Source organism: Amblyraja radiata, chromosome 7 (assembly GCF_010909765.2).
Source record: "Amblyraja radiata isolate CabotCenter1 chromosome 7, sAmbRad1.1.pri, whole genome shotgun sequence".
NCBI classification, from domain to species: Eukaryota; Metazoa; Chordata; class Chondrichthyes; order Rajiformes; family Rajidae; genus Amblyraja; species Amblyraja radiata.
In genome coordinates this window covers 17,766,994-17,779,996 of record NC_045962.1, presented here as the reverse complement: position 1 = coordinate 17,779,996, position 13,003 = coordinate 17,766,994, and the positions used below count along the sequence as shown (strand labels likewise).

Sequence of the window (13,003 nt, the reverse complement as noted above, 5' to 3'; positions counted from 1 at the left end):
CTTTTGATTTGAAATAACATTTATAGCTATTGATGTTCTTTCTATCTATGCACAATGATATAGGTGAAAGTTATTATGTGTTACAAATACTACAGTTTCTTGGTGTAACGACGAGTGTTGTAGGTATTGTATCATGTGTGGTGGTTTCTCCATTCCACTCTCATTAGTCACTGTAAATCTGAACCATCAAACAGCATACCACTGACACCTTCAGATAAGTTTGTTTATGCATATCAAAGACTAGAGGGCATAGATTTTTAGATGAGAGGGGCAAAGTTTAAAGGAGATATGTGGAGCAAGTTTTTTTACACAGAGAGTGGCGGATGCCTGGAATGTGCTCCCAGGGATGGAGGTGGACACAGACATGACAGTGGCAGTAAGAGGGTTTTGGACAGGCACATGGTTGTGCAGGAAATGGGATATAGATCTTGTGCAGGCAGAGGAGAGCAGTTTCACTGGGCATCATGATCAGCACGGACATTGTGGGTCAGAGGGCCTGTTCCTGTGCTGCACTGTTCTTGTTTTAATAATATCTTTAAAATTAGCAAATTATTTTCAAAATCTGAGATAATGTCAAAGAAAAATTGAAGTGGCTAATACTGTAATTTACCCGTAATGGCAGTTTACATTTTAAACAGCAACTTTTAATATCAACATGTAACTTGCAAAGCTAACTGATTTCCAATTGATCTAGGCTTTATTGACAGAACAAGACTGAGGGTTTGTAAGCAAATCAACACCAAAGCATCCTTTTTACGTAACAGCGATTTTAGAGAATCAAGAGATTCAAGTGTCTTATTGTCAAATGTCCTAAACAGAATAATGAAATTCTTACTTGCTTGTCCCTGCTTCAACGACCTCATCCTGCAACTAGTTCCATACGCCCACCACCCTTGGTGTGAAAAGAATATGTCAGATTCCTATTACATCTTTTTCGCTTCACCTTGAACCTATGTCCTCTGGTCCTCGATTCCCCTACTCTGGGCAAGAGACTCTGTGCATCTACCTGATCTATTCCTCTCATGATTTGGTACACATATCTATAAGATACTTCTGTGCTCCAAGGAACAGAGACCCAGCCTACTCAACCTTTCCCTATCGCTGGCAACATAGAAACATAGAAAATTCGTGCAGAAGGAGGCCATTCGGCCCTTCGAGCCAGCACCGCCATTCATTGTGATCATGGCTGATCGTCTCCAATCAATAACCCGTGCCTGCCTTCTCCCCATATTCCTTGATTCCACCAGCCCCTAGAGCTCTATCTAACTCTCTCTTAAATCCACCCAGTGAGTTGGCCTCCACTGCCCTCTGTGGCAGGGAATTCCACAAAATCACAACTCTCTGGGTGAAAAAGTTTTTTCTCACCTCAGTCTTAAATGGCCTCCCCTTTATTCTAAGACTGTGGCCCCTGGTTCTGGACTCGCCCAACATTAGGAACATTTTTCCTGCATCTAGCTTGTCCAGTCCTTTTATAATGTTACATGTTTCTATAAGATCGCCCCTCATCCTTCTAAACTCCAGTGAATACAAGCCTAGTCTTTTCAATCTTTTCTCATATGACAGTCCCGCCATCCCAGGGATCAATCTCATGAACCTACGCTGCACTGCCTCAATCACAAGGATGTCCTTCCTCAAATTAGGAGACCAAAACTGTACACAATACTCCAGATGTGGTCTTACCAGAGGCCTATACAACTGCAGAAGAACCTCTTTACTCCTATACTGAAATCCTCTTGTGATGAAGGCCAACATTCCATTAGCTTTCTTCACTCCCTGCTGTACCTGCACGCCAACTTTCAGTGGCTGGTGTACAAGGACACCCAGGTCTCGCTGTACCTCCCCATTACCTAACCCAACCCCATTGAGATAATAATCTGCCCCCTTGTTTTTGCCATCAAAGTGGATAACCTCACATTTATCTATATTATACTGCATCTACCACGCATCTGCCCACTCATTCAACCTATTCAGGTCACCCTGCAACCTCCTAACATCCTGTTCACAGTTCACAATGCCACCCAGCTTTGTGTCACCCGCAAACTTGCTAGTGTTGCTCCTAATTCCCTCTTCCAAATCATTAATATATATGGTAAACAGTTGCGGCCCCAACACCTGGCGAGCCTTGCGGCACTCCACTCGCCACTGCCTGCTATTCTGAAAAGAACCCGTTCACTCCTATTCTTTGCTTCCGGTCTGCCAACCAATTTTCTATCCATGTCAACACCCTACCATGAGCTCTAATTTTAGTCACCCGTCTCCCGTGCGGGACCTTATCAAAGGCTTACTGAAAGTCTAGATACACTACATCCACTGTCTCTCCTTCACCCATTTTACTTGTCACATCCTCAAAAAATTCCAGAAGATTAGTCAAACATGATTTTCCTTTCATAAATCTATGCTGACTTGGACTAATCCTTTTACTGCTATCCAAATGCCCCATTATTACCTCTTTAATAATTGACTCCAGCATCTTTCCCACCACCGAAGTCAGGCTAACTGGACTGTAATTCCCAATTTTCTCTCTCGCTCCTTTCTTGAAAAGTGGGATAGCATTAGCATTCCTCCAATCCACAGGAAGTGATCCTGAATCTATTGAACATTGGAAAATGATCACCAATGCGTGCACTATTTCTAGAGCCACCTCCCTGGGATACAGACCATCAGGCCCAGGGGATTTATCATCCTTCAGTCCCATTAGTCTACCCAATACTTTGTAAAATGTATGTGTTAATGCATACATACATACCTGTACATACATACACATACGAGTTCCTTAAAAAAATTGTTTGCTTCGAGGTTGACAACAGGTCTGTTGCCCATGGAGGGCCCTGCTTCATATTAAAGAGTAGAAATGGCCTGTGATCTCTAATATGTTTAATAAAGAGGGTGGAGGGTGACTGGAATGTGGTCGCAGGAGTGGTGGTCAGGGCAGATATGATAATGGCTTTTAAGTAATTTTTAGGTAGACATATGTATATGAAAGCAATGAGCAGTTTGCATTATGTGCAGGTAGATAAGAGATGGTCTTATCATCCAGTTCAGAACAAATATTGTGGACTGTACCATGCTGTTCTATGTTCTAATATATAATTGTAAATGTTCATTTAATTTTACAAGGGCCCACCAGGTCTACCTGGTCCACCTGGAAACGATGGAATGCCTGGTGCTCCGGGACTTCCAGGACCTCCTGGATCATCAGCTGCAGTAAGTTGACTCTTCCTTGCCACCCAGTTGAGGCTTTAGATATCCTGCCTCAAATATCTCATATAGGTTCATAATGTCATAAATCACAGGAGCTGAATTAGGCCATTCGGTCCATCAAGTCTACTCCGCCATTTAATCATGACTGATCTATCTTTCCCTCTCCACCCCATTCTCCTGCCTTTTCCTGGTAACCTTTGACACCCTTACTAATCAAGAACCTGTCAATCTCTGATTTTAAAATACCCAATGACTTGGCTTCCACAGGTGTCTGTGGCAATGAATACCACAGATTCACCACAAACTAAAGATATTCCTCCTCCTTTCTAAAGTTACAGCCTTTTATTTTGAGGATGGGTCCTCTGGTCCTAGACTCTCCCATCAGTGGAAACATCTTCCTCACATCCATTCTATCCAGGCCTTTCATTATTTGTTAAGGTTCAATGAGGTCCCAACTCATCCTTCAAACTTCAACAAGTACAGGCGCAGAACCATCAAATGCTTAACCAGTTATATGATCAAAAGTATTAACTTTAAAGGCTATTTGGTTGGATCTTAATTGCTGTTATAGAGATATTGAACATTCAATGCTAATCAACATTAAATTCTGAAGCCACTTGATCTAAATACTTAATTAAAAGGATAATGAAATAATATATAATGTGATATGCCCAACATCGACACAAAATGCTGGAGTAACTCAGCGGTACAGGCAGCATCTCTGGAGAGAAGGGATGGGTGACATTGCAGGTCGAGACCCTTCTTCAGACCGCAAAACGTCACCCATTCCTTCTCTCCAGAGGCCGCCTGTCCCGCCATGTTACTCTGGCTTTTTGTGTCTATCTTCGGTTTAAACCAGCATCTGCAGTTTCTTCCGATACATGTGATATGCCCAGATATGAGCTGCACTTGGTTCATCGTTATAGTTGGCTGCATTGCGCTGACTGATAGACTGAAGATCAAAGGGATATCCTGCAATCGGGAGTTTGTGAATCAGTGTGTGTGAGATGCAGGGCAGAAGGCAAGATGAGCAAGGGTTGAGATTCCAGAGCATCTGCCCCTGTCCAAGCCCTAGACTCAACAAGGAGAAGCAGCAGCTGTGCTTCATATTCAAACTTTACCTTTACGGTTTGTGCAACCATGTTGGATGTGGAGGATAACTTGTTTATTCCTCTTTATACACACAAAATATCCAGCGATGTTAAGTCAAATTAACTTGGTCTGTTAGTATATTGTCTCAAACAATAATGGGAGGGGAGAGGGAGAACGGAAGAAGGAAGAATGCTGACATTGTAATTGTGTACCATGGCCCACTGAGTAAGCTCAATAGAATACTCTGAACAGTGGTGTATGACAAAAGTCACCCATGAACCTACCTTTGGAAATATCAATTATATTTTCTGAAAGTCAGTATAACTTTATTCGATTTTATCTTTATGATATCTCTTATCATCTGCTTTTTGCCTTTTCTGGTCCTCTCATCTTTATAATAATTATATTGAAAAATAACAATCAGTAATATGACTAGATTTTCATTATTTCTGGTGAGGTGGAAATAAGTTTACATAATTATGAGATTTAAAAAAAAATGGTATAATACATTTACTAATGCCTTGTTGTATGTATTATTGTATTTATGTCAGGCCCCAATGCAATAATTGAAAACTTTTATTTGATGATCATATTGATATATACTGATGATAAATGATGACGTAAAATGATCAAAATACATCACAGGGTAACTGATAGCACTTTTTAAATTTTCTGATGAAAAAGCAGTTTGCTTTTAATTTTATTTTCTATGTTATACTCTTCCAGAAACAAAGACAAATGTAAATGGTTTTTTTTAATGTTCTCATTCGAATGTTCAATTAAGTTTCTGAATGTTTGGCCTAAGAAAAGCATTTGAATTTATTCTTTATTGCAGACCGGTTATCCTTATCAATCAAAATATGGCAATTATGGCTCAAAAAAAACTTACGGCAATCTTGCTTCTACTGGCCTTCCAGTAAGTTGATTCTTGTCTTCATCGCCTCTGTTCAATAGATGCCCATTTAAAAACAAGCTACAGACATTTTTTTTAAATTTCTGTGTATCTTCACTGTATCAATCTGTTATATTTTAGGGCCTTCCGGGGAACAATGGACCCCCAGGTCATTCTGGACCATCTGTAAGTACCTGCATGTATTTGCCATTTGCATTTACTTATTTTGTTTCGATACTCTTCTTTGAGGATGATAATACTTTAAACCAAATGTATCAAAGAACAAAACAAATAATAAAAAATATATACAATTGCCGAGCCATGTTTCCTAACGTTTCCATGACTCTTGTTGTTCTCCATGTTGAATGAATGAATGAATAAGTTTATTAGCCAAGTTTTCACATACAAGGAATTTGACTTGGTGCTCCGCCTGCAAGTGACAACATGACATACAGTGACAGTTAGGAATGACACATAAAACATTAAATATTAATAATAAAACATTATTGATTAAACATAAAATATTGTTGATTAAGCATGTTGCAATTAGTTCTGCTCTATCAGTGGTTGTATTAAAGTGATGCAGAACTTAAACCAAATGCATTTTTGCTTTATTTAAAAATTCATATTTATTCTGACAAAGTATGTTGTGATGAGAGCATGAACGCAAGGATTTATTTTTACATTACTGAGCTCAGTGCTTCTATGGTGGCATCTAACCTCAAGCTTGCCCCAAATGTCTGCATCCCAATGCCCAGGGATGGGATTATAAGGTGTTTGTCCATGAAAGAGACATCATTAGTGGACATAGAGGTGCAGGCCAATATAATTTTACCAAATCAAAATGTCTGAATCATATTTAAAATGATAAGAAGAAAATCTCCCATGTGCATTTTAAGATAAAACATTTTATATTTTCAACGTGTGATCACATCTTTGAATAACTGTTGAGTTTGCATAATTGTTTTCCATCGTCCACGGGCTGTAATATAATTGTTACATTTTCTTCATGGAAAATGTCTGCATTGTGATTTTTGGACGATGCATCTTTTTCTGATGTTGCATTGTCAAATTGGTGATGTTTTTATAGTTCTGCTGAACATAATAGATCCAACTTCATAGTTATTTGCTTATAAGGAACTCGTGGTTCAAGAAATTATTTGTAAAATTAATGTGTTCAGACAAAATAGATATATTTATTGTTTAGATCATATGTATGATATATATATATATTGATTGCATATAGGGTCCCCAAGGTTACACTGGCGCAACAGGTGAGACTGGACCTGCTGGTTCGAGGGTGAGTATCTTAGTAAAGATCTGCAGTTGGGACTGTGGAAAAAAAACAACAGCAATACACAAGTTACTGACTTTTGATTGATAACCCAACATTTACTTTTGAATTCATCAAATTAATATTTTAATTCATTCATTTCTTCTTACTTTTTAATTTTTGATTTCCATGCATGTTTAAGTGTTCATTAAGATGATGCTGTTTGTCCTGGTGAGACCACATTTTGAGTATAGTGAGCAGTTTTGTGCCCTATATCTGAGGAAGGGTGTGCTGTCTTGGGAGACGGTACAGAGGAGGTTTTACAAGAATGATCCCTGGGATGATTGAGTTAATGTATAAGGAGTGTCTCAATGCTCCAGGCCTGTACTCACTGGAGTTTAGAAGGAGGAGCGGGAATTTCATTGAAACCTACTGAATAACAAACGATCCAGATAGTGGATATGGAAAGGATGTTTCCAGTAGTGGAAGAGTCTAGAACCAGAGGGCATAGCCTTAGAATAAAAGAACAAACCTTCAAAATGGAGATGAGGAGGAAATTCTAGCCAGAAGGCAGTGAATCAGTGGGATTTATTACCATAGATGGCCATAGAGCCCAGGGCATTGGGGATTTTTAAGGCAGAGATTGATAGGTTCTTAATTAGGAAGGACATCAAAGGTTATAGGGAGAAGGCAGGAGAGTGGGATTGAGAGGAAAACATAGATCAGCCATGGTTGAATGTCGGAGTAGACTCAATGGGCTGAAAGGCTTAATTCTGCTCTTATGGCCCTTTAAAGCTTTCAGAGTTCAATTACGTATTTTCAGATGAAGTACCAAAAAGTCTTTTAGCATTCTTGAATTAAGCTTTGCAATGCGATTGACCAGTGTCTGGGTGTGAGCAATATCTAATATATGATGGTTTCGTTTTAATTGATTAGAATAGCATTACATCAAGAATACGAATATAGATGGATTTAATCTAATATTATTTATATAATCCAGATTTTCATGGCAGGCTTTGGCCTATGTAGAATAAACACATTTTATTGGGCTGGGCTTGTATACTCTGGAATTTAGAAGGATGAGACGGGATGTTATTGAAACATATAAGATTATTAAGGGTTTGGACACACTAGAGGCAGTAAACATGTTCCCGATGTTGGGGGAGTCCAGAACCAATGGTCACAGTTTAAGAATAAGGGGTAAGCCATTTAGAATGGAGATGAGGAAAAACCTTTTCACACAGTTGTGAATCTGCTGAATTCTCTGTCTCAGAAGGCTCTCTGGATGCTTTCAAGAGAGAGTTAGACAGAGCTCTTAAAGATAGCAGAGTCAGGGGATATGGGGAGAAGGCAGGAACGGGGTACTGATTGTGGATGATCAGCCATGATCACATTGAATGGCGGTGCTGGCTTGAAGGGCCGAATGGCCTACTCCTGCACCTATTGTCTATTGTCCACCGTCTATTTAGTGTTCACTTCCTGCACACTAGGGGCAAACCTGCACACCTTTGGGATGTGGGAGGAAACAGAAGCATCCATAGGGCCACAGGGAGAGCGTGTAAACTCCACACAGATGGTGCCCGAGGATTACGCCTCTGGTGTGTGAGGCAGCAGCTCTACCAACTGTGCTGCCTGGTGAAATAAAAAGATAGGCACAATGGGAAAGGACAACGCTAAGTGGGGACTTTAGTGAGGACTTTTGGTGACTAGAAAGCTTTGTGCAGTACGCCTCAGCAAGATCTAAGTACCAGGTACCAGCTTCTTGTGCTATTTATTAATGATGTGGAATACATTGCAATTGTCATGCACATAACATTTGTTAGTTATACATATCAAAATATGTTAGTATGGTTGATTGTGAAGAAGTAATTTTTGGCCAGTTTGTCGATTTTCTATAATTTTTAATCTTAAAAAATGTTATAATATAACTGGAAATTAAATAAGCTATTTCCACTGTTCTACACTCCAAATTAATGGCAAACACTGTCATCTCTCTTTGAATATATTCAGTGGCATGCTCTGTCATTAATAACATACCTGTAGATGTACTAGATCGGACATATTTCTACTGGAGATATTAATTGTATTGTTTCTATCCAAGGGTCAACCGGGTCCTCAAGGTCCATTTGGTCCTGTCGGACCACAAGGAAAGGATGTAAGTACACTATTGCTTATCTGTTTCGACCAGTGATCGGTATTCTTCTTTCTAAAGCACAAAAACTATTAAGTACACAGCAGGGTGACGTACTCAAATTACTCGCAATGCTTGTGAATCAATTCATTGGTTTCAACTAATGTTTTATGTTTATCTGATCAAATTTACTCAATCTGTGTAAGAAAAAGTAACTAAACGAGGCTCTCGCGATTTTCTACATTTGGATCGCACCTTATTAGTGGACAAATGCTTATGTATAGAGAGATGATTGTGTTTCTCCAATGATATTAACACTCCGATGTGAGGGAGACAATTGTTTCATGGTCGATTCCCGCTGCAAAATATTGCAAATGTCTTATGACATCTATGTTTTGACTTGTAACAAAAGGTATTCATATCCCTCATTATTCGATTGGTTTTTGATCATGCACTGAATCAAACAGCTCAGCATCCTCCACAGTCAGGATCCCATTAAATTTTGGCACTCTGTAGTTACACTGTCTGGATGTGAACTAAGGCCAACTAAAGGATGAGTTACAAGGGCTTTCTGTTTATTGACCTTGAGGAACTCTCAATCTAGAAGACTGTTAACTGCACCATCTCAACATGGCATAGGTAACAAAACACTGATGGCATGTGAGGGGTGGAACGATGGTCACCATGAACCATGAACCCATGCAGCAGGTCCATTGGACCTGGCAGAGGAAGTGGCGGCGCTGTTAACAGCTGCGGCTCGCCTGCAGTCCGTCTCTTTACTTTTTTCTGTTGTTTTTTTTGTCTTGTTTTGGTTAAGTTTTAGTTTGTTGGGTTGTGTTATGGGGGGGGTGAAACATGTTCTCTGTCTCTTCCTTCGGGGGAATGCGACTTTTTCGTGTCGTATCCCCCTTCTCTGCCTCCGTCTGCGCTGAGGCCTAATGGTGGAGCTGGCGGCCTCTAGCCTGCGACTGACCCCGAGTCTCCGGAGGCAGAGCCAGCCAGGACTCACCAACGAGAGGCTGGCCGTCTTCGGGGCTGAGGCAGTGGTGGCCCGACTTGCTGGTGCGGCGTTCTGGCTTTCGGCAGCGGCCTGGAGTTGATGCAGCGGGGCTCGGAGCTGAGACTGCAGGACCCAGAGCTGGGGCAGCGGCCTGGAGCTGGGGCGGCTGCCCGGAGCGGAGACTGCGGGACCCGGAGCTGGGGCAACGGCCCGGAGCGGAGACTGCGGGACCCGGAGCTGGGGCAGCGGCCCGGAGCGGAGACTGCGGGACCCGGAGCTGGGGCAGCGGCCTGGAGCTGGGGCGGCTGCCCGGAGCGGAGACTGCGGGACCCGGAGGTGGGGCAGCGGCCCGGAGCGGAGACTGCGGGACCCGGAGCTGGGGCGGCGGCCTGGAGCTGGGGCGACGGCCTGGAGCTGGGGCGACTGCCCGGAGCTGATGCTGTGGCGGGCCGTCTCTTTCGGCGGCGGCGACATCACCACGGAGGTCCGCTGGACTGGAGAACGGCATCTCCGGCCTGGATCGATCATCTCAGCACAGAGGGAGAACAAGGAGGGAAGAGACGGAGACTAAGACTTTGCCTCCATCACAGTGAGGATGTGCTTGGTGAACTCACTGTGGTGGATGTTTAATTTGTGTTTATTGCATGTTTTGTTTTTATTGGTTCTGTGTATGACTGCAGGCAACATAATTTCGTTTAGACCGAAAGGTCTAAATGACAATAAAGGAATCTAATCTAATCTAATCTAATTCAATGGAGCCATTGTCACACACCTGAAACATTGTCACGGTTCTCTGGTAAACTGTCAGGGACATTACAATCCATGGCCACACTGGCAGAACATCTATGGTTGTAGGGAGAATCTGCAGATGCTGTTTTACACTGAGGATGGACCCAGAATGCTGGAGTAACTCAGAGGGACAGGCAGCATCTCAGGAGAGAAGGAATGGGTGATGTTTCGGGTCAAGACCCTTCTTCAGATAATAATTGTACCTTCCTCTGCTACATTCATGAACGCACAATCAGCAGCTACCAATGGAAGTTGAGAGAGATACAAGGACCTGTAGATGCTGGTTTACAAAAATTATACAAAGTGCTGGAGTAACTCAGTGGGGTTAGGCAGCATCTCTGGAGCACATGGATGATGTTTTGGGTTGACAATTCAGAGCGACAAATGGAAGCTACTTTGTAGTAGGGTTTGCAAATTAGCCAATGGAGATAACTGTTACTTCATTACCAGAAAGGATGAGATCGAAACTTTACACCAAATCTTATGCCAAATGAATGTTGAACTCTTCATTCTCCCTGAATGCACTTACCTCGGAAAATAGCAAGTCAAGTCACTTTTATTTATATAGCACATTTAAAAAACAACTCTTGTTGGCCAAAGCGCTTTACATTGGTATAAGAATAGTATAACAAACAACAGTGGTTCATAGATTAAATACAAACATCACTACATCCATGTAGCCCTCGCTTAGAGGACGTCAAGAAAGGCTTGGGAGTAGAGATGAGTTTTTAGTCTCGACTTAAAGGAGTCGATGGAGGGGGCAGTTCTGATGGGAAGAGGGATGCTGTTCCACAGTCTAGGAGCTGCAACCGCAAAGGCGTGGTCTCCCCTGAGCTTATGCCCTAGACCGCAGGATGTTCAGTAACCCCAAGTCGGCCGATCTGAGGGACCTGGAGATGGTGTGGTGGGTGAACAGACTTTTAATGTAGGTGGGGGCAAGCCCATTGAGGGCTTTGTAGACATAAAGGAGGATCTTGAAATTTATTCGGAGCCGCACAGGGAGCCAGTGGAGAGAGGCCAGGATCGGGGTGATGTGGTCCCTTTTTCGGGTGCCCGTCAGAAGTCTCGCTGCGGCGTTTTGGACCAGTTGCAGGCGGGACAGGGAAGATTGGCTGATGCCACAGTAAACGGAGTTGCAGTAATCTAGGCGGGAGGATATAAATGTGTGGGTGGTCTTTTCGAGGTCATCAAACTGGAGGAAGTGTTTTATTTTAGCTATTGTCCGACTGTGAGGTGGGAACACACAATCAATAACACCACGTATTTCATTGTATATTCCCATCAGTTGCTGCATGACAAGTCTCTTCGGTTGTGTCGCTGGAGCAGAAATCAAGTGCACATTTTTTTCCTCTGAGAAAGTGCTCATTGCTATCTCTGCTCAGGCCCTGGATGCAAGCTATTTATGCATAATGGTGTGCTTCATGGATATCCTATCACTAAGCAATCTTCCAAATACATGCAACACCATTATCTGAGCTGGTAGCTATGACTGTGAAAATGGATTGTTTTCATTATGACTGCTTTCTTGTTGCTTCTTCACGTCTTGGCCAGTTCTTGGATATTTGAAATATTGTTTACAAGCACCAGAGTTAGATTGTCAAGTTTCGTAAACTAACTTCTGTAGTTCTATGTATCTATAGAGGTTGATTGTGTGGTGTGGAGATTGATGAGGGTGAGGGATGATGGGGTGGTGATGAGTGAAACATGTAACTCATAGCATCAGTGTCTTTATAAGATGGGAAGAGTTGAAACATAGAAACTTTAAAAATAGGTGCAGGAGTAGGCCATTTGGTCCTTCGAGCCAGCACCACCATTCAATATGATCATGGCTGATCATCCAATGTCAGTAACCCATTCCTGCTTTCTTCCCATTTCCCTTCATTCAGTTAGCCCTAAGAGCTAAATCAACAGTAACTCACTCTTGAAAACATCCAGTGCATTATCTCCACTGCCTTCTGTGCAGAGATTTCCACACATTCACAACTCTCTGGGTGAAAAGGTCTTTCCTCATCTCAGTCTTAAATGGCCTACCCCGTATTCGTAAACTATGACCCCTTGTTCTGGACTCTTCCAACATAGGGAACATTTGCCTGCATCTAGCCTGACTAATCCCTTCAGAATTTTATATGTTTCTATGAGAGTGATTTGGCTTCTGAAGAGGGATTAGGTTTGGTAGAAACATAGAAAATAGGTGCAGGAGTAGGCCATTTGGCCCTTCGAGCCTGCACCACCATTCAATATGATCATGGCTGATCATCAAACTCAGTATCCTGTACCTGCCTTCTCTCCATATCCCCTGATCCCATTAGCCACAAGGGCCACATCTAACTCCATCTTAAATATAGCCAATGAACTGTCCTCAACTACCTTCTGTGGCAGAGAATTCCAGAGATTCACCACTCTCTGTATGAAAAATGTTTTCCTCATCTCGGTCCTAAAAGATTTCCCCCTTATCCTTAAACTGTGACCCCTTGTTCTGGACTTCCCCAACATCGGGAACAATCTTCCTGCATCTAGCCTGTCCAACCCCTTTAGAATTTTGTAAGTTTCTATAAGATGATGGGATGTGAGATAAAACCATGTTTTGGTGCATGAATACAGGCAAGGTTTTCAGACCATTCTTTG

At 42.1% G+C, this 13,003-nt stretch overlaps 1 protein-coding gene across 2 annotated transcripts in view; it reads left to right on the top strand.

The window, feature by feature from the left end:
• Nucleotides 1-13,003, top strand: part of LOC116975081 (collagen alpha-1(III) chain-like) — a 126,761-nt gene that overhangs the window by 37,584 nt on the left and 76,174 nt on the right. For both annotated transcript variants that reach the window (XM_033023787.1, XM_033023786.1), the window contains 5 exons: nucleotides 3,118-3,204; nucleotides 5,129-5,209; nucleotides 5,327-5,371; nucleotides 6,432-6,485; nucleotides 8,560-8,613. In XM_033023787.1, the coding sequence (XP_032879678.1) occupies nucleotides 3,118-3,204; nucleotides 5,129-5,209; nucleotides 5,327-5,371; nucleotides 6,432-6,485; nucleotides 8,560-8,613 (321 nt within the window). The remainder of the gene's footprint in view (nucleotides 1-3,117; nucleotides 3,205-5,128; nucleotides 5,210-5,326; nucleotides 5,372-6,431; nucleotides 6,486-8,559; nucleotides 8,614-13,003) is intronic.